This window comes from Alosa pseudoharengus, unplaced genomic scaffold (assembly GCF_046254945.1).
Source record: "Alosa pseudoharengus isolate Yale_2024_CS ecotype anadromous, Long Island Sound unplaced genomic scaffold, YU_APseudo_1.1 YU_APseudo_1.1_scf_6, whole genome shotgun sequence".
NCBI classification, from domain to species: Eukaryota; Metazoa; Chordata; class Actinopteri; order Clupeiformes; family Clupeidae; genus Alosa; species Alosa pseudoharengus.
This window is the reverse complement of record NW_027468848.1, coordinates 2,891,025-2,911,949: the sequence shown is the minus strand read 5'-3', so window position 1 is coordinate 2,911,949 and position 20,925 is coordinate 2,891,025. Positions and strand designations below refer to the sequence as shown.

General features: G+C 45.3%; 2 protein-coding genes across 2 annotated transcripts in view; both read left to right on the top strand.

Moving 5' to 3' along the window:
• Positions 1 to 12,513, top strand: part of LOC143106424 (serine/threonine kinase-like domain-containing protein STKLD1) — a 28,070-nt gene extending 15,557 nt beyond the window's left edge. Inside the window, exons 7-13 of the mRNA XM_076270697.1 lie at positions 6,123 to 6,263; positions 7,029 to 7,157; positions 7,749 to 7,877; positions 8,307 to 8,435; positions 10,109 to 10,249; positions 10,573 to 10,652; positions 12,279 to 12,513. Coding sequence (XP_076126812.1) covers positions 6,123 to 6,263; positions 7,029 to 7,157; positions 7,749 to 7,877; positions 8,307 to 8,435; positions 10,109 to 10,249; positions 10,573 to 10,652; positions 12,279 to 12,353 — 824 coding nt within the window. The 3' untranslated portion in view covers positions 12,354 to 12,513. The remainder of the gene's footprint in view (positions 1 to 6,122; positions 6,264 to 7,028; positions 7,158 to 7,748; positions 7,878 to 8,306; positions 8,436 to 10,108; positions 10,250 to 10,572; positions 10,653 to 12,278) is intronic.
• Positions 12,514 to 14,476: 1,963 nt separating this feature from the next.
• The window catches only part of fnbp1a (formin binding protein 1a), a 70,934-nt gene continuing 64,485 nt past the window's right edge, over positions 14,477 to 20,925 (top strand). Inside the window, exons 1-2 of the mRNA XM_076270305.1 lie at positions 14,477 to 14,557; positions 16,271 to 16,386. Coding sequence (XP_076126420.1) covers positions 14,477 to 14,557; positions 16,271 to 16,386 — 197 coding nt within the window. The remainder of the gene's footprint in view (positions 14,558 to 16,270; positions 16,387 to 20,925) is intronic.

The window sequence follows — 20,925 nt, the reverse complement described above, 5'->3', positions numbered from 1 at the left end:
GAAAGATGTGTGCCATATTGCACAAGGTATCCTAAAAGTCCCTGCCCCCCCAACCTACACCTTGTGGCAGTTTGTTTCCTAAATGTCCCAGGACATTTGGCATACCCGGGACATTCGGCATACACCAACGGGACATATGGGAAAAATCGGGACATTTGGGAACCCCCCGGTGCGCTCCTTAAATGTCCCTTAGCTTCCCAAATGTCCGGGAGGCAAGGGGTGCCCAAATGGCAAAAGGGTTCCCGAATGTCCTCCCCCTGGTGGCGAAACGTGGAACTGGGCCATTTGGGAAAATACCGCCGAAACTTTGGAAATTTATTGCTCGGCGACCGAGGGCGCTAGAAACACGCCGAAACATCCGCGCGGTCCTTGTATTTTTGTGGAAGCGATCCGCAAGTCGCCGGATTTTTCCCGCGCTTCCCTGGCGTCGGCAAGGATAGGCGAAAAAAGTCCTCCGTTAACATTTCGGACTATATGGGAGGTGTGCCGAATGTCCCCCATTTCTCTAAGGCGGGGAAGTGTGGTCTAGTTAACCCTTGTTTGTGGTCTAGTTGTGGTCTAGTTAACCCTTGTTTGTGGGAAGTGTGGTCTAGTTGTGGTCTAGTTAACCCTTGTTTGTGGGAAGTGTGGTCTAGTTGTGGTCTAGTTAACCCTTGTTTGTGGACAGTGTGGTCTAGTTAACCCTTGTTTGTGGACAGTGTGGTCTAGTTAACCCTTGTTTGTGGGAAGTGTGGTCTAGTTGTGGTCTAGTTAACCCTTGTTTGTGGACAGTGTGGTCTAGTTAACCCTTGTTTGTGGGAAGTGTGGTCTAGTTGTGGTCTAGTTAACCCTTGTTTGTGGACAGTGTGGTCTAGTTAACCCTTGTTTGTGGGAAGTGTGGTCTAGTTGTGGTCTAGTTAACCCTTGTTTGTGGGAAGTGTGGTCTAGTTGTGGTCTAGTTAACCCTTGTTTGTGGGAAGTGTGGTCTAGTTGTGGTCTAGTTAACCCTTGTTTGTGGGAAGTGTGGTCTAGTTAACCCTTGTTTGTGGTCTAGTTGTGGTCTAGTTAACCCTTGTTTGTGGGAAGTGTGGTCTAGTTGTGGTCTAGTTAACCCTTGTTTGTGGACAGTGTGGTCTAGTTAACCCTTGTTTGTGGACAGTGTGGTCTAGTTAACCCTTGTTTGTGGGAAGTGTGGTCTAGTTGTGGTCTAGTTAACCCTTGTTTGTGGACAGTGTGGTCTAGTTAACCCTTGTTTGTGGGAAGTGTGGTCTAGTTGTGGTCTAGTTAACCCTTGTTTGTGGACAGTGTGGTCTAGTTAACCCTTGTTTGTGGACAGTGTGGTCTAGTTAACCCTTGTTTGTGGGAACTGTGGTCTAGTTGTGGTCTAGTTAACCCTTGTTTGTGGACAGTGTGGTCTAGTTAACCCTTGTTTGTGGGAAGTGTGGTCTAGTTGTGGTCTAGTTAACCCTTGTTTGTGGACAGTGTGGTCTAGTTAACCCTTGTTTGTGGGAAGTGTGGTCTAGTTGTGGTCTAGTTAACCCTTGTTTGTGGGAAGTGTGGTCTAGTTGTGGTCTAGTTAACCCTTGTTTGTGGACAGTGTGGTCTAGTTAACCCTTGTTTGTGTGGTCTAGTTAACCCTTGTTTGTGGACAGTGTGATCTAGTTGTGGTCTAGTTAACCCTTGTTTGTGGGAAGTGTGGTCTAGTTAACCCTTGTTTGTGGTCTAGTTGTGGTCTAGTTAACCCTTGTTTGTGGGAAGTGTGGTCTAGTTAACCCTTGTTTGTGGGAAGTGTGGTCTAGTTGTGGTCTAGTTAACCCTTGTTTGTGGGAAGTGTGGTCTAGTTGTGGTCTAGTTAACCCTTGTTTGTGGGAAGTGTGGTCTAGTTAACCCTTGTTTGTGGTCTAGTTGTGGTCTAGTTAACCCTTGTTTGTGGGAAGTGTGGTCTAGTTGTGGTCTAGTTAACCCTTGTTTGTGGGAAGTGTGGTCTAGTTGTGGTCTAGTTAACCCTTGTTTGTGGACAGTGTGGTCTAGTTAACCCTTGTTTGTGGACAGTGTGGTCTAGTTAACCCTTGTTTGTGGGAAGTGTGGTCTAGTTGTGGTCTAGTTAACCCTTGTTTGTGGACAGTGTGGTCTAGTTAACCCTTGTTTGTGGGAAGTGTGGTCTAGTTGTGGTCTAGTTAACCCTTGTTTGTGGACAGTGTGGTCTAGTTAACCCTTGTTTGTGGGAAGTGTGGTCTAGTTGTGGTCTAGTTAACCCTTGTTTGTGGGAAGTGTGGTCTAGTTGTGGTCTAGTTAACCCTTGTTTGTGGGAAGTGTGGTCTAGTTGTGGTCTAGTTAACCCTTGTTTGTGGGAAGTGTGGTCTAGTTAACCCTTGTTTGTGGTCTAGTTGTGGTCTAGTAAACCCTTGTTTGTGGGAAGTGTGGTCTAGTTGTGGTCTAGTTAACCCTTGTTTGTGGACAGTGTGGTCTAGTTAACCCTTGTTTGTGGACAGTGTGGTCTAGTTAACCCTTGTTTGTGGGAAGTGTGGTCTAGTTGTGGTCTAGTTAACCCTTGTTTGTGGACAGTGTGGTCTAGTTAACCCTTGTTTGTGGGAAGTGTGGTCTAGTTGTGGTCTAGTTAACCCTTGTTTGTGGACAGTGTGGTCTAGTTAACCCTTGTTTGTGGGAAGTGTGGTCTAGTTGTGGTCTAGTTAACCCTTGTTTGTGGGAAGTGTGGTCTAGTTGTGGTCTAGTTAACCCTTGTTTGTGGGAAGTGTGGTCTAGTTGTGGTCTAGTTAACCCTTGTTTGTGGGAAGTGTGGTCTAGTTAACCCTTGTTTGTGGTCTAGTTGTGGTCTAGTTAACCCTTGTTTGTGGGAAGTGTGGTCTAGTTGTGGTCTAGTTAACCCTTGTTTGTGGACAGTGTGGTCTAGTTAACCCTTGTTTGTGGGAAGTGTGGTCTAGTTGTGGTCTAGTTAACCCTTGTTTGTGGACAGTGTGGTCTAGTTAACCCTTGTTTGTGGACAGTGTGGTCTAGTTAACCCTTGTTTGTGGGAACTGTGGTCTAGTTGTGGTCTAGTTAACCCTTGTTTGTGGACAGTGTGGTCTAGTTAACCCTTGTTTGTGGGAAGTGTGGTCTAGTTGTGGTCTAGTTAACCCTTGTTTGTGGACAGTGTGGTCTAGTTAACCCTTGTTTGTGGGAAGTGTGGTCTAGTTGTGGTCTAGTTAACCCTTGTTTGTGGGAAGTGTGGTCTAGTTGTGGTCTAGTTAACCCTTGTTTGTGGACAGTGTGGTCTAGTTAACCCTTGTTTGTGTGGTCTAGTTAACCCTTGTTTGTGGACAGTGTGGTCTAGTTGTGGTCTAGTTAACCCTTGTTTGTGGGAAGTGTGGTCTAGTTAACCCTTGTTTGTGGTCTAGTTGTGGTCTAGTTAACCCTTGTTTGTGGGAAGTGTGGTCTAGTTAACCCTTGTTTGTGGGAAGTGTGGTCTAGTTGTGGTCTAGTTAACCCTTGTTTGTGGGAAGTGTGGTCTAGTTGTGGTCTAGTTAACCCTTGTTTGTGGGAAGTGTGGTCTAGTTAACCCTTGTTTGTGGTCTAGTTGTGGTCTAGTTAACCCTTGTTTGTGGGAAGTGTGGTCTAGTTGTGGTCTAGTTAACCCTTGTTTGTGGGAAGTGTGGTCTAGTTGTGGTCTAGTTAACCCTTGTTTGTGGACAGTGTGGTCTAGTTAACCCTTGTTTGTGGACAGTGTGGTCTAGTTAACCCTTGTTTGTGGGAAGTGTGGTCTAGTTGTGGTCTAGTTAACCCTTGTTTGTGGACAGTGTGGTCTAGTTAACCCTTGTTTGTGGGAAGTGTGGTCTAGTTGTGGTCTAGTTAACCCTTGTTTGTGGACAGTGTGGTCTAGTTAACCCTTGTTTGTGGGAAGTGTGGTCTAGTTGTGGTCTAGTTAACCCTTGTTTGTGGGAAGTGTGGTCTAGTTGTGGTCTAGTTAACCCTTGTTTGTGGGAAGTGTGGTCTAGTTAACCCTTGTTTGTGGTCTAGTTGTGGTCTAGTAAACCCTTGTTTGTGGGAAGTGTGGTCTAGTTGTGGTCTAGTTAACCCTTGTTTGTGGACAGTGTGGTCTAGTTAACCCTTGTTTGTGGACAGTGTGGTCTAGTTAACCCTTGTTTGTGGGAAGTGTGGTCTAGTTGTGGTCTAGTTAACCCTTGTTTGTGGACAGTGTGGTCTAGTTAACCCTTGTTTGTGGGAAGTGTGGTCTAGTTGTGGTCTAGTTAACCCTTGTTTGTGGACAGTGTGGTCTAGTTAACCCTTGTTTGTGGACAGTGTGGTCTAGTTAACCCTTGTTTGTGGGAAGTGTGGTCTAGTTGTGGTCTAGTTAACCCTTGTTTGTGGACAGTGTGGTCTAGTTAACCCTTGTTTGTGGACAGTGTGGTCTAGTTAACCCTTGTTTGTGGGAACTGTGGTCTAGTTGTGGTCTAGTTAACCCTTGTTTGTGGACAGTGTGGTCTAGTTAACCCTTGTTTGTGGGAAGTGTGGTCTAGTTGTGGTCTAGTTAACCCTTGTTTGTGGACAGTGTGGTCTAGTTAACCCTTGTTTGTGGGAAGTGTGGTCTAGTTGTGGTCTAGTTAACCCTTGTTTGTGGGAAGTGTGGTCTAGTTGTGGTCTAGTTAACCCTTGTTTGTGGACAGTGTGGTCTAGTTAACCCTTGTTTGTGTGGTCTAGTTAACCCTTGTTTGTGGACAGTGTGGTCTAGTTGTGGTCTAGTTAACCCTTGTTTGTGGGAAGTGTGGTCTAGTTAACCCTTGTTTGTGGTATAGTTGTGGTCTAGTTAACCCTTGTTTGTGGGAAGTGTGGTCTAGTTGTGGTCTAGTTAACCCTTGTTTGTGGACAGTGTGGTCTAGTTAACCCTTGTTTGTGGACAGTGTGGTCTAGTTAACCCTTGTTTGTGGGAAGTGTGGTCTAGTTGTGGTCTAGTTAACCCTTGTTTGTGGACAGTGTGGTCTAGTTAACCCTTGTTTGTGGGAAGTGTGGTCTAGTTGTGGTCTAGTTAACCCTTGTTTGTGGACAGTGTGGTCTAGTTAACCCTTGTTTGTGGACAGTGTGGTCTAGTTAACCCTTGTTTGTGGGAAGTGTGGTCTAGTTGTGGTCTAGTTAACCCTTGTTTGTGGACAGTGTGGTCTAGTTAACCCTTGTTTGTGGACAGTGTGGTCTAGTTAACCCTTGTTTGTGGGAACTGTGGTCTAGTTGTGGTCTAGTTAACCCTTGTTTGTGGACAGTGTGGTCTAGTTAACCCTTGTTTGTGGGAAGTGTGGTCTAGTTGTGGTCTAGTTAACCCTTGTTTGTGGACAGTGTGGTCTAGTTAACCCTTGTTTGTGGGAAGTGTGGTCTAGTTGTGGTCTAGTTAACCCTTGTTTGTGGGAAGTGTGGTCTAGTTGTGGTCTAGTTAACCCTTGTTTGTGGACAGTGTGGTCTAGTTAACCCTTGTTTGTGGACAGTGTGGTCTAGTTGTGGTCTAGTTAACCCTTGTTTGTGGACAGTGTGGTCTAGTTAACCCTTGTTTGTGGACAGTGTGGTCTAGTTGTGGTCTAGTTAACCCTTGTTTGTGGACAGTGTGGTCTAGTTAACCCTTGTTTGTGGGAAGTGTGGTCTAGTTGTGGTCTAGTTAACCCTTGTTTGTGGACAGTGTGGTCTAGTTGTGGTCTAGTTAACCCTTGTTTGTGGACAGTGTGGTCTAGTTAACCCTTGTTTGTGGACAGTGTGGTCTAGTTGTGGTCTAGTTAACCCTTGTTTGTGGACAGTGTGGTCTAGTTGTGGTCTAGTTAACCCTTGTTTGTGGACAGTGTGGTCTAGTTGTGGTCTAGTTAACCCTTGTTTGTGGGAAGTGTGGTCTAGTTGTGGTCTAGTTAACCCTTGTTTGTGGACAGTGTGGTCTAGTTGTGGTCTAGTTAACCCTTGTTTGTGGGAAGTGTGGTCTAGTTGTGGTCTAGTTAACCCTTGTTTGTGGACAGTGTGGTCTAGTTGTGGTCTAGTTAACCCTTGTTTGTGGACAGTGTGGTCTAGTTGTGGTCTAGTTAACCGTTGTTTGTGGACAGTGTGGTCTAGTTGTGGTCTAGTTAACCGTTGTTGTCCTCCTGAACCCTCCTGCTGTGTGTCCTGTGTTCTGCTCTCAGGGGAGGAGAGTGGTGCCCAGAAGCAGTGTGTGTATGACGGCCGCGTCATCTCCTGTGTGCTGTCTGCAGTGGACGTCCACGATGGACAACCTGAGCTGCTGACCGAAGCCTTCCGCCTCCTTTTCATCCTATCTGAAAATGGTAAACTATCCCTCTCTATTTCTCTCTCTCTCTCTCTCTCTCTCTCTCTCCCTCTCTCTATCCCTCTCTCTCTTTCTCCCTCTCTCTCTTTCTCTCCCTCTATCCCTCTCTCTTTCTCTCTCTCTCTGTGATAATATTTAAATGGTAAACTATCCCTCTCTCTCTCTCCCTCTCTCTATTTCTCTCTCTCCCTCTCTATCCTTCTCTCTCTCTCCCTCTCTCTCCCTCTCTCTTTCTCTCTCTCTCTCTCTGATAATATTTGAAGGGAAAGCTATCTCTCTCTCTCTCTCTTTCACCCCCCCCCCTCTCTCTCTCTCTGTGATAATGTTTGAAGGGATTCCCTTGATGCCCGCTTTGTCTAGTTGTTGAAGTGTGAGATTTTTGTAGTTACATTACATTACACTGTAGTCCACTCTGTCTGTAGTTACATTACATTACACTGTAGTCCACTCTGTCTGTAGTTACCTGTCTGTAGTTACATTACATTACACTGTAGTCCACTCTGTCTGTAGTTACATTACATTACACTGTAGTCCACTCTGTCTGTAGTTACATTACATTACACTGTATTCCACTCTGTCTATTATACATGGGCCATAAAAATGCAGTGCATGTGGTTTATCTATAGTATTCCAGATCTATATGATTCTATGTAGCAAGTTCCTTTCAGCAATGTGACAAAAGTATGTTTTATTTTGAGCAGTCCAGCGTGAAGGAAGCATATGTTGTGCGTGTGAATGTGTGTGTGTGTGTGTGTTTGTGCAGCCCTGTCAGCGAGGTCGTTTCTGGAGCTGAATGGCGTAGGTCAGGCGGTCCGAGCACTCAAGGCTTTCTCCCACCACCAGCCCATCATCTGCCACACCTGCAGATGCATCTGGAGAACTCTGGAAACACGTCAGTACCGGGGGGGGGGGGGGGGGGGGGAGCTCTACCAAAACACTCCTTTTTTATCTAACCCTGCCTTGTACACAAACTCCTAGCTGTTATTTGTTGACATGAAAATTCACATCAGTTTATACAGATTATCAATACAGATTATCAATACTGAATCATTTTATACAGATTATCAATACTGAATAGGTTTATACAGATTATAAATACTGAATCAATTTATACAGATTATCAATACTGAATTCACATCAGTTTATACAGATTATCAATACTAAATCAATTTATACAGATTATCAATACTGAATCAGTTTATACAGATTATAAATACTGAATCAATTTATACAGATTATCTGACGGAACCACCCCAGATCTGTGTCACACCTGTTCCAGAATATCTCATTGTGCTGCACCGGTGACCCTGCCCTGCTTTGACCTTGCCTTGACCTTTCTTTGACCTTCCCTTGACCTTGATTTGACCTTGCTTTGACCTTGCCTTGACCTTGCTTTGACCTTGCCCTTGCCTTGACCTTGCCTTGACCTTGCCTTGACCTTACTTTGACCTTGCCTTGACCTTGCCTTGACCTTGCCTTGCAGATGAGCCCCCGGCTGGCGTGCATCTGTGGGGCTGTGTGGAGGCCGTGTGTGTTGCCGCGGAGACACACCCGCAGGACGGAGTGGTGATGGAGGCCGTGTGTGCCGCGCTGCTGTCCCTCTCTGTCCGTGGTGAGAACTCAGGATTTGACCTTTGACCTGCAGAAGTGGGCGTTTATGCGGAGGCGACATTGACAACACGTAAACGGGCGGACTCTCATGTTGCTCATGTGTTTAATGTAGCCAGATTCATTGATTATGGCAGAAGCAAACTAGTCTAGAAGGTCATAGACAAACTAGTCCACAAGGTCATAGACAAACTAGTCCACAAGGTCACAGGTTAACGCTAAGTGGTGAGATGCAACTGCTAACTAACTTGTTCCCCTAACCTTCACATGGAGTGAATAAAAAGTTTGAAATGTACTGTTGAGTGCTACCCTTGATCAATGTTTAGGTTTATTAGCTGACGTATTGAGCGCCCAGTCTAGGTGAGATGAAGGTATGGAGTGTGTCATTCCGATGTGTTTTTATCCTCTGTCCTTCCTGCACCATCCTGCACAGAGACGTTCGAGGATAAGAACGTTGAGGACGCGACCTTGGTGCTGCTGCAGGCCCTGAGAGGTCACTCCCGCCAGCCCACCCTGGTGCAGCACGCCTTCCTGGCACTGGTCAACCTCACCCACGTGTCCAGTGAGCACAGCGGCTGTTCGGTTTCTACACTGTCTTGTGTTTTCAGCTGGTTTCTACACTGTCTTGTGTTTTCAGTTGGTTTCTACACTGTCTTGTGTTTTCAGCTGGTTTTTACACTGTCTTGTGTTTTCAGTTAGGGCTTTTTTAAGTGTAAATTAAATGTACACTAATACAACTAGGCTGCAAGTAATCATAACCTATACAGCTTGCGACTATGAGTTTGGGGTTTACCAGAGGTGATGTACTACCAAGGCAGCCTACAGTGCAAACGCCCTACTGACGAGCAGCAGCCGGCCTGAGCCGACTCAACAAACAAACTTGAAAGTGCCTCAGGCAGCAGTACAGTGAACGAGTAGCACATCCTCTTCATCTTATCTTGGCCAATCAGACGAGTGAAGCAAGCTACTATAGACCACTGAAGTTTGCCTACAAAAAAGCTGCCATCTTTGACATCCGGTATCTGGCGATTTTTCCTATGGGAAAATAACATGGGGATTTTGATTTATCACACCTGTTAAACTGGATGAAAGCGGGGATGAAAAAGTCTGAAATGCACACGTTTTCCTGAACACACTTTTGTCCTCTGCCTTCGAGTGGATACTGTGATCTCCGGTACGTGAAGGCGGCACACTTAGATTTTTGCTACCCCAGAGCTTCAATTAACAACCGGATCTCCTTATATGGGCAAAGATGGCCGTTTTGGTTCTTTTTTGTAGGCGAACTTCAGAGGTCAATTCAGAAGTAGTGCAGGTCTTGCCCAATCAGACGAGTGCAGCAAGCTACTATTCAGAAGTAGTGCTGGTCTTGCCCAATCAGACGAGTGAAGCAAGCCACTATTTCAGAGTCAAGGAATGAAGGCTATTTTGAACTGAAGCTTGACTTTCAAAAATTATATTGCAAATCAAATCGCAATTAAATATTTTCCATAATTCAGCCCTATTTTCAATACTCTATGAAAACCTTAATTAAGCCCTATTTTCAGTACTCTATGAAAACATGAAAACCTTAATGTCCAGTTGATGGGCAATCTGAAGAGAGACACACTCTGCCAGTTGTGGGGACTCTATGTTATTAGTGGTAAGGGACTATGTTATTAGTGGGACTCTATGTTATTAGTGGGACTCTATGTTATTAGTGGGGACTATGTGAAAGTGATTGATAATGACTGACTGACTCAATTATTGTGTTACATGCTCCAAATGTAAAGCACTTTGAGCTGCATTCTGTGTATGAAAGGTGCTATACAAATAAAGCTTATTATTATTATGTTATTAGTGGGGAGACTCTATGTTATTAGTGGGACTCTGTTATTAGTGGGAACTCTATGTTATTAGTGGGGAGACTATGTTATTAGTGGGGACTCTATGTTTTATGTACAATCTGATGCCATACAAACCTCTAGTTGTTATTAGTGGGGACTCTATGTATTATGTTCAATCTTATACCATACAAACCTCCAGGTCCAGTGGATGCAGCATCTTTAGTGTTTAGTGCTGTCTCTTTAGTGTTGTCTTGTCTTGGCAGGAGTGGAGAGGTTAATGAGAGCTTTATGTTTTAGTACTGTTTGACAGTGTAAGGTCTGTAAACGTAATGTGAAAGGCTTTGTAAAGGTCATGTTTAACGTAATCTTAAAGGCTTTTCATTTTGTGTCTTACGTGGTTGTGCTTTTGCAGAGGCAGCATGTTTGCGTGTCCTGGTTGCCCCCGGCGGCGGAAGTGGTATCGTCGTGATGAGGGAGGCACGGCGACAGTATCCCAGCGACCCACAGCTGAGCCACTGCATGGTCCGAGTTCTGGCGGCCATGACTGAGCACGGTCCGTACAAACAGCAAAACCACAAACTTAAAACGAATACTATATATGATAACAATAATGACCACAACAACAAGAACGATAATATACGTTTTTCATTCCCCTCATACTTTTATCCTTAAGGACTTGCAATATGCAAACAGCATACATTTCTATCAGTGTGTGTTATGGGAAATACACCATGACTTATGTTGTTAGCACAAAGCCTAGCTTCTCTAGTTTAGCTGTCACGTTAATAGTTAATTACTACTTAATTAATTACCTCGTTTATTAATTTATTAGTTATTTGGTCAATCCATAAAAGACTGTTTGACTGTTGCTTGCAGCTGAGGTGCTGGAAGAGCTGATTTCTGTTGGTGCTCAGGAGGATCTGAAGCAGATTGAAGCTGACTCTGCTGCAGATGAGGTGAGCAGCTCTGGCCTCTACTCAAAAGAGCTAAGGTAGTCTCTGGACCTCGTTGAGCTGGTGTGGTCTCTGGTCTCTGGACCTCGTTGAGCTGGTGTGGTCTCTGGTCTCTGGACCTCGTTGAGCTGGTGTGGTCTCTGGTCTCTGGACCTCATTGAGCTGGTGTGGTCTCTCAGGGTTCCTACGCAGTATGAAAAACCTGGAAAAGTATGGAATTTGATTTTAGTAATTTCCAGGTCTGGATAAGTATGGAAAAAAGAAATGTGTTTCCAGAATATTGCATTTGCAGTACTAATCACTTCACTCAGGTCATAATGAACCATTCCTACTGTTGTGTAGCTTAACTGTCAGTCCCCATCATCAAGATACAACTATGATACAACTAAAAATGACCCAGCTAAATGGACGAATATTAAGTGTCATTTTTTAGTTCACTTCAGTTGTCCATATCTTTGTTTTCACCGAGTTATCCCAAACCAGAAGTGGCCGCAATGTCAAGAATATGGTCAGAAAAATCTACCGAGAAGTTTGGAAATTTGAGTATGGAAAAAGTATGGAATTTTGAAATGCAAAATGTGTAGGAATCCTGGTCTCTAGTTTCTGGACCTCGTTGAGCTGGTGTGGTCTCTGGACCTTGTTGAGCTGGTGTGGTCTCTGGTTTCTGGACCTCTTTGAGCTGGTGTGGTTTGTGGACCTCGTTGAGCTGTTGTGGTCTCTGGTCTCTGGACCTCGTTGAGCTGGTGTGGTCTGTGGACCTCGTTGAGCTGTTGTGGTCTCTGGTCTCTGGACCTCGTTGAGCTGGTGTGGTCTGTGGACCTCGTTGAGCTGGTGTGGTCTCTGGACCTTGTTGAGCTGTTGTGGTCTCTGGACCTCGTTGAGCTGGTGTGGTCTCTGGACCTTGTTGAGCTTTTGTGGTCTCTGGACCTCGTTGAGCTGTTGTGGTCTCTGGACCTTGTTGAGCTGTTGTGGTCTCTGGACCTCGTTGAGCTGTTGTGGTCTCTGGACCTCGTTGAGCTGGTGTGGTCTCTGGTCTCTACCCAGAAGAGCTAATGTAGTGTCTGTGTAACGGTAGTCAGCTGGTTCATAGCTGTGCTGTGTGCTGTGGTCTCTACTCAGAGGAGCCCATCTCTGAGCTTCAATGAGCTGATTTGGTGTCTAGTCTCTGAGCTTGGTGAACTATGGTGTCTATTCAGAAGAGCTAAGGTAGTCTCTGAGCTTAGGTAAGCTACTGTGGTGTCTATTCAGAAGAGCTAAGGTAGTCTCTGACCCTACTGTAGGTGAGCTATTGTGGCGTCTATTCAGAAGAGCTACGGTAGTCTCTGAGCCTAGGGGAACTATGGTGTCTATTCAGAAGAACTACGGTAGTCTCTGAGCCTAGGGGAACTATGGTGTCTATTCAGAAGAACTACGGTAGTCTCTGAGCCTGGGGGAACTATGGTGTCTATTCAGAAGAGCTACGGTAGTCTCTGAGCCTAGGGGAACTATGGTGGTGTCTTCAGAAGAGCTAAGGTAGTCTCTGAGCCTATATGAGCTGGTCTGCAAGCTGTCATGTCGCTGCATTGTCCCTGGGGTGAGACCATTATAGCATCTTCCTCCATTCATCGTTCACCACTCTTCTCTCATCAGGACCTGAAGATGTTGATCCAGCTGACCCTGTCCAGGCTGAGGGAGATGGAGATGGAGAAGGCTTCCTTGTCATGACAGAGTCTACCTGAAGATGGATTATTTTCAGTTAACCTTTAAACACTGTTCGTTGCTACCCCACTTAATGTACTGTTCGCGGTCAAATTTGACCGGACAGTTTTAACTGCTCTTAAATACCAATACCATGACAAAAAGTATTATTTAATAGAACATTATTGTAAACAGACCCTTATGAGAACATTAACATCTACATCATGTGTGTGTGGGTGTGTGTATTTCTGTATGTGCGTGAATGTGTGCGAACACTGGTTCACATGCACAGTGCATGACAACATGAACTGACAACATGAACTGTGTGTGTGTGTGTGTGAGTGAGAGAGTGGGTGTAAATGTGTGTGTGTGTGTGTGTGTGTGTGTGTGTGTGTGTGTGGGTGGGTGTGAGTGTTTACGTGTGTGTACATGCATGTGTGTGCAAACATTGGTCGTTTTCCTGCACATGTGGCAACATGACAACATGAACTGACAAGAGGAACTGTGTGTGTGTGTGTGTGTGTGTGTGTGTGTGTGTACATGTGTGTGTGTATGTGTCTGTTTGTGTGTGTGTGTGTGGGGGGGGGGTGTTTCTGTGTGTGCGTGCATGCCTGTGTGTGCGAACATTGGTGGTTCACATGCACAGGTGGCAACATGACAACATGAACTGTGTGTTTGTGTATGTGTGTGTGTGTGTGTGTGTTATGTGTGTATGTGTGTGTGTGTGTGTGTGTGAGTGAGTGGGTGTACATGTGTGTGTGTGTGTCTGTTTGTGTGTGTGTGGGTGGGTGTGTTACTGTATGTGTGTGAATGCCTATGTGTGCGAACATTGGTGGTTCACACGTACAAGTGGCAACATGACAACATGAACTGACAACATGTACTGTGTGTGTGTGTGTGTTGTGTGTGTGTGTGTGTCTGTGAGTGGGTGTACGTGTGTGTACTGTATGTGTGTCTGTTTGTGTGTGGGTGTGTGTGCCTCTGTGTGTGCATGCATGCATGTGTGTGGGAACATTGGCGGTAAGTTGTAGGAGTGTGTGTAAGGAGATGTCTTTTATCTCCTGGATGAAAATTATACTCTTTCCCATTAATTTCCTATGGCGGTCATTTTTGACCGTAAACAAAACAAGTGTTTCTACGTTGAATAAATCACTCAAAATTCAAAGAAAGTAGTCAAAATAAATTCTATGTGTTCAAAAGCCTTTTGTGAAGGATATCATAAGATCTTGAGGCAATCTGATGAAAAATGCCATATTTATGGTACAGGGAATGTGTAAATCGGTCATTTTTGACCGGAACAGTGTTAGAAGGTTAACAATGTATTCTTAATAAATGTTTGGTCATGTTAAGTTTGTATTGACTTATTTGTCATTTATATTTATTTATATACAGCAATCCACGCACGGTTAATTGTGATCAGAGTTATCGCAAGATGCACCCACTTGTATGGACATGTATGAACCGCCAGATGTCACCATTTCTACCAATTGATTTTATGTGAACCATTCAATTACCCTTACATGCTGATTGTGTTGTTAGTCATCTGCTGTGACTTGCCAAGCACAGCCTTCTTGCCCATTAGCCACCAGCCTTTTTTTAAACGTTGCTCATTTTTGCAGACTGCGATTTTACAGGTTGTCAGGAAGTCACAGGTTGCTAGTGGAAGGGTCGATAATGTATTGACTAGAGGTACTGGAATTATTATATCTTAGTATTTACACGAAAACCAGCTTGCTTTGAATTGCAACCCTAAACAACATGTTGTGCTATTTATGCATAAATTCGCTAGGACGTTAGACGGTGCATGAGATGGATTCTTCTGCTTAATCGTTTGCATCTGACTGATCAGTTCACGCCGGGCGAGCATAGTACCTCCCTTATCCTCTGTCTCCTCGTCTCTCTCTCTCTCTCTGCCTCCCCGCTTCGCTTCTTCTGCGCTGAGCGGAGCGTGTGGCCGTGTTCTGTCAGTGAGGAGCAGCAAGTCCACTGCTGGACCATTATTCTTTCTCACGACGGCAGGCGATGAATCCATTTGGCACCGGTACAATGCGGAGATAAATCTGACTTTCAGACCGTGGCAAAGAACATCCATGACCGTGGAGGAGTGAGAATATTACCTTTGCAACATCGACCACAACAACCTTTGACGCATGGATTCAAATCGTGGATTACTGACGTTACGGAGGAATGGTCGTGAAACCATGAACTGCAGCTGGGGAACAGAGCTGTGGGTACGTATAGAATGCTTCATCGTTTCTGGAACGGTAAAATAAGGACCCCGCAGAGATTTAAATTGATGGTGTGTGTAGGTGTCGATGTTGATTCAAGATTAACGGTACTAGTATGCAAATCTCCATTAGCTGGCTAGCCAATTTACCGTTACTGCACACAGCAAACTAGCCAATATATTCCAGGTATGTCCGATTTTATTTTATGAGCATTTGACCCGCAGTGGCGGTTGTAACATTAGTCATTGTCTCTTGCAAAGGCATGCGTTTAAATATTCAAATAAATTCAGCGCGTACGTGGAGGAGCTCATTGATCCGAATCCTTAGCAGCCCCTGGCAGGTGGCTAGCTATAGCCCAGTTAGCCATAGTAGCAAAGCCCCCAACACCCTACCTGCTAACAATCGTTGGCAAAGCCATTAGCGGCGCAAGCCAGCCAGCCACCGCTTGCTTGCTAACGTCCCTATTTGCGCCTCTGCGCTGCGCCACACCACAAGGACCAACCGAGGGCAAGCAAAGCGCCACGGACTGTGTTATTATGACATCCATTATTTGCGTGTTTTTAAATAAGATACATCAAATTTGCATAAAAATGTATCCAAATCATAGTATGGATGATGAACTCCCCAATTGTGTTGAAGAGCACGTTCTTAGACGCACGTGCTGATGTCGTTGTTTATTTGGGTAATCTCGGATCTCGGGCAGACCGGGTGCGAGTGTTTACTCCCGCAGGCCACCTGTCAAACGGGAGAATAAACCCAACGAGAATTATCCCTGAAAAGTCGCTCGGGCAGATAATATGTCTTCATCAGATTGGTAGACCCTTATAAGCTTCATATAAGTAAGATACGACCACACACACACACACACACACACACACAGTAACAGCTGGCGTTCACTTGTTATGCTGTGTTTACCTTTAGTACAATATCCATTAGGCTAGCAGAGAATATCTATTGATTGCATTGGCTGTTGGATATTATGGACATAGGCTAGACATAGGCAGGCATCAGGGCCTATCTTGCCTGCTGAGTATCCCAATGCTGAAGTGAGGGGACTGAACACTATTCTGGTGTAGTAATGAACATTCAATTTGAAGTTTATTTCAGGAACATTTTTGTAGTTAAATTGAAATTGTTTTTATGATTATAACAATGTCACTGGCCTATATAGCTCCTGTCTTTGCTGTCCTGGTGGCTATGATATCAGACCCTCTCTGCCACTGGAGTTGGGCAAACTAGAGCAGCTCTGGGTTGAACTGGTCTGATCTCTGACCCAAAAGCCGTCCTCCTGGGGCAACTTGTATCTGGTTTGCATTTGGGTGGACATCGAGGTTCCTGTGCAGGTTGAGCTCCGTCATGCCTGGAGGCATAGTCTTACATTATGGCCGTACAGGCTACAATACAATTGAACCGTATTGAAATGTGATCTAGCTTAATTAATTAGGTTCAAATTGAGTAACATAAATGTGAAGGCATTTTATCTTTAATGTTATATAAATGTGTATATATATATATTTGTTTTTACTTACAACTTAATTATTTTCCCTTTAATATTTTATTTAGTGACTTAGTATGTCTTCTCTGTCTTGACTGTATTGGGACCATGCTGCAGGGCAGTTTTGTGGTGGCTCTGAATAATAAACTGATTGATTGATTGATTGATTGATTGATTGATTGATTGATTGATTGATCTGTGCCTGTGCCCTGCATCATCAGGACCAGTTTGATAACCTGGAGAAGCACACCCAGTGGGGCATTGAGTTTGTGGAGAGGTACACCAAGTTTGTGAAGGAGCGCTCGGAGATCGAGCTCAACTATGCCAAACAGATCAGGTGAGTTTGTGGAGAGGTACACCAAGTTTGTGAAGGAGCGCTCGGAGATCGAGCTCAACTATGCCAAACAGATCAGGTGAGTTTGTGGAGAGGTACACCAAGTTTGTGAAGGAGCGCTTGGAGATCGAGCTCAACTATGCCAAACAGATCAGGTGAGTTTGTGGAGAGGTACACCAAGTTTGTGAAGGAGCGCTCGGAGATCGAGCTCAACTATGCTCAACTGTCCAATGCCAGCAGCAGGCGTCGGTACAGATGTGCACACACACACACACACACACATTCATTTTTTCATTTCACAGTGAGTACAACACAATGTAGGTCTGTCCCATTCCTTTGGCTGGTGTGTTGAAAGCAGGATATCTGGATGTAAATGGGGGTCATTTTCATTGGCTGGTGTGTTGAAAGCAGGATATCTGGACGTAAACGGGGGTCATTTTTATTGTCTTGGTGCTCAGCTGTGATGTCAGTACAGTACAAATGAACACATGCTCATCACTGCAGCAGGAAGTGTTGACACTGTCAGTGAAGCATCTCCATGGTTACTTACAGGGTTGCCACGGTTTTGACCCACATTTTAATATTCCATGATTGGCAGTGTTAGGTCCGCCTCCGTGCATTGTGCTTTCTGTAGGACATGTGTGTGAGTGTGTGTGTGTGAAAGCGTGTGTGTGAGAGTGTGTGTGTGTGTGTGTGTGTTTCATTCAGCAGGGTCAGTGGTGCAGTGTGTGTGGGAGGGGCGTGCTGTCTTGTCTTCATTTTTTGCATGTGCAGGAGGCTGCTTTTGTGTGTGTGTGTGTGTGTGTGTGTGTGTGTGTGTGTGTGTGTGTGTGTGAGCGCATCATGCATGTGGGGGTGTATCACCCTCTGTGTTGCATCATGTTAGTGCTTCATGAGTGCCCTGCGCATTAGCAGGATCCCAGCAGATGCAGCAGATGCAGCAGGCCAGCCTGAGCCTACTCACATTTACAACTAACACACACACACACACACACACACACCAGACACTCACAGGGCCATCCTGACAGAAGCACGGCCAACACATTTCATATAATATCCTTGCCCTCTATTGAGTTCCCATACATTTCATATAATATCCTTGCCCTCTATGGTGTTCTTATGGTACAATCATATAGTGCTTCTAAATTATGTCCCAAAATACTAATTGATTTCTGTAATATCTATAGTATTCCTCTAAGATTATTATATTTTGTCCCAAAATGCTATAAGATTCCCACAATACGATACTATAGTGCTATATTTTGTTATATATTTAGATGCCTACAGTACTGTCACACACACACACACACACACTGTACGCAGACAACCATGATGCACCATTCAGTCTATTTGTGCATTCAGTGTATTTGTGCATTCAGTCTATTTGTTCATTCAGTCTATTTGTGCATTCAGCCTATTTGTGCATTGAGTGTATTTAGATAGATAGATAGATAGATACTTTATTGATCCCCAGGGGAAATTCAAGGTCTCAGCAGCATACATACAACACAAACACATTCTTTAACAGTAATTAAAGTATATAATATAAAAACACAACTAAGCAGTAAGGACAGTAGAAGATAAAGAATATGCTAAATATACTAAAATACAAATTATACTAACACTTAATACAATATATAAAAATATACTAAAATACAAATTACAAAAATACAAATTATACTAACACTTAATCTAAATCAATTCTAAAAACAGTATTCACATAGTGGTGATTAATAAATCAGAGGCGCTTGCAATGACTGAGGCAGGGACTGAGCCTGTGATTCTCTGTGCATAGTAAGGTATGGTAAGGTGCTCTAAGGTGCTCTGTGTGAATGAGTGTCATGGTGGTAGTGCAATGGTGATAGTGGTCATGGTGATAGTGCAAATGAGTAAGTCAACAGTGCAACAATGCAGAAATAAAGTAAAGTCTATATATCTATACATTTAACTATTTAAGAAAATGTGGCCACAGTTCGGCTGTGGCATGGAGGGGGGGTTATGCATATGTGCTAATGTGCTAATATAGCACGCAAACAGTGAGGCATAAAGACAGTGGTACAAGTGGCTAGTGGACAGACAGTACCAAACATGGAGGGGGTGAAGAGGCAGACAGACTATGCAGAGAAGTCTATCTCTCCTCTTCCCTTAAGGTATTTGTGCACTCAGTGTATTTGTGTGTTTAGTCTGGGTGGTGCCACAGCCTCTAGTGCTCTGACTCCTCTTATTTGGTGGTGCAACAGCCTCTAGTGCTCTGACTCCTCTTATTTGGTGGTGCCACAGCCTCTAGTGCTCTGACTCCTCTTATTTGGTGGTGCCACAGCCTCTAGTGCTCTGACTCCTCTTATTTGGTGGTGCCACAGCCTCTAGTGCTCTGACTCCTCTTATTTGGTGGTGCAACAGCCTCTAGTGCTCTGACTCCTCTTATTTGGTGGTGCCACAGCCTCTAGTGCTCTGACTCCTCTTATTTGGTGGTGCCACAGCCTCTAGTGCTCTGACTCCTCTTATTTGGTGGTGCCACAGCCTCTAGTGCTCTGACTCCTCTTATTTGGTGGTGCCACAGCCTCTAGTGCTCTGACTCCTCTTATTTGGTGGTGCAACAGCCTCTAGTGCTCTGACTCCTCTTATTTGGTGGTGCAGAGGGCCAGAGACTGTAACAATGCAGAAATCGTAATAGTGTGTGTGAGTATGCATGTGTGTGTGTGTGTGTGTGTGTGTGTGTGAGTATGCATGTGTGTGTGTGTGTGTGTGTGTGTGTGTGTGAGTATGCATGTGTGTGTGTGTGTGTGTGTGTGTGTGTGTGTGAAATGCTGCATTTAAGTAGTGTGTGTGTGTGTATGTGTGTGTGACTGTGTGTGAGTGCATGTGCGCGTGTGCTTGTGCCTGTGTGTGTGTGAGTGTGCGCGTGTGCTTGTGTGTGTGTGTGTGTGTGTGAAATGCTGCATTTAAGTACTCACAGTGTGTGTGTGTGGGGTGGGGGTAATTAGCATTCTTTGCGCTAGTGGTGCTAAGCTAACGCTAGCACATGGCTTTTTAAAGGCCGCCGGGGACGGGCAGGTTAACTGTAATCACCTCTGCCCTGCATGCTCGCTTATCTGTTACCGTAGAAACTGGTTGTTATGGGATGGGCATGTCCTCTGCTGTAGGTCAGCTTTGAGATGCTGTGTGCGTTGCCGTAGCAATAAGACACGAGGCGGCACGCTGGTGATCTGCCTAGCAACACACAGAGCTCAGGGGAGGAGACTGAAGGAGGGTGTGAACATAGCAGGCTGTGGAGAGAGAGAGAGAGATGGAGAGAGACAGATAGAGAGAGAGAGGGAGGGAGGGAGAGAGAGTGGGGGAGAGGGAGAGAAAGAGATGGACAGAGAGAGAGGGGGAGAGAGAGAGAAAGAGATAGACAGACAGAGAGAGCAAGAGAGAGGGAGAGAGAAAGAAAGAGATAGACAGAGAGAGAGAGTGGGAGAGAGAAAGGGGGGAGAGAGAGCAAGGGAGGGAGAGAAATGAGAGAATGAGAGAAAGAGAGAGAGAGGGAGAGAGCAGACAGAGGGAGGGAATATAGGTGGTAGTCTGGAATACAGAAGAGTTCCATATCTGACTGCAGGTAGAGGAGGGTGCTGAGGATGGGCACAGACACTAAGCACAGACACAACGCCACACAGGACACAGACACAACGCCACACAGACACTAAGCATAGGAGAGGAGTGCACACACCACAGACACAACGCAACACAGAACAGACACACTGGCACACAGGACAGACAGACAGACAGACGAGCACAGGACAGACAGACAGGTTCAGATAGACAGGTTAGCCCCAGCCATCAGACAGTGGAGAAGAGCTAGCAAGAGAGACAGACAGACAGGTAGGCCACGATCACCAGGTCAGCAAGAGAGATAGGCCAGGTGCAGATGGCCGGCTTAAGAGAAGAGTAGCTCAGGTGCCGGGCAGTTCTAGATGCCGTCTCAGATAACATGCAGGCACAGTGGGGAGGTACAGACTCCAGGGGGTGGAGAAGACGATGACAGACAGACGACAGACCCAGCAGACTGGCACTGCGTGCAGAAGTGAGCTGGGAAGACATGTTTAGTGAAACACACAGCACACAGTGACCTGCGTTATGTTCAGACCTGTTATCTGCGTTATGTTCAGACCTGTTATCTGCGTTATGTTCAGACCTGTTATCTGTGTTATGTTCAGACCTGTTACCTGCGTTATACCTGTGTTATGTTCAGACCTGTTACCTGCTTTATGATCAGACCTGTTACCTGGTTGGGGGCAGCCGTGGCTAGCGTGGTCAGCACTTCAGACTTGTAACCGGAGGGTTGCCGGTTCGAACCCCAACCAGTATGAACGGCTGAAGTGCCCTTGAGCAAGGCACCTAACCCCTCACTGCTCCCCGAGCGCCGCTGTTGTTGCAGGCAGCTCACTGCGCCGGGATTAGTGTGTGCTTTACCTCACTGTGTGTTCACTGTGTGCTTTGTGTGTTTCACTAATTCACGGATTGGGATAAATGCAGAGACCAAATTTCCCTCACAGGATCAAA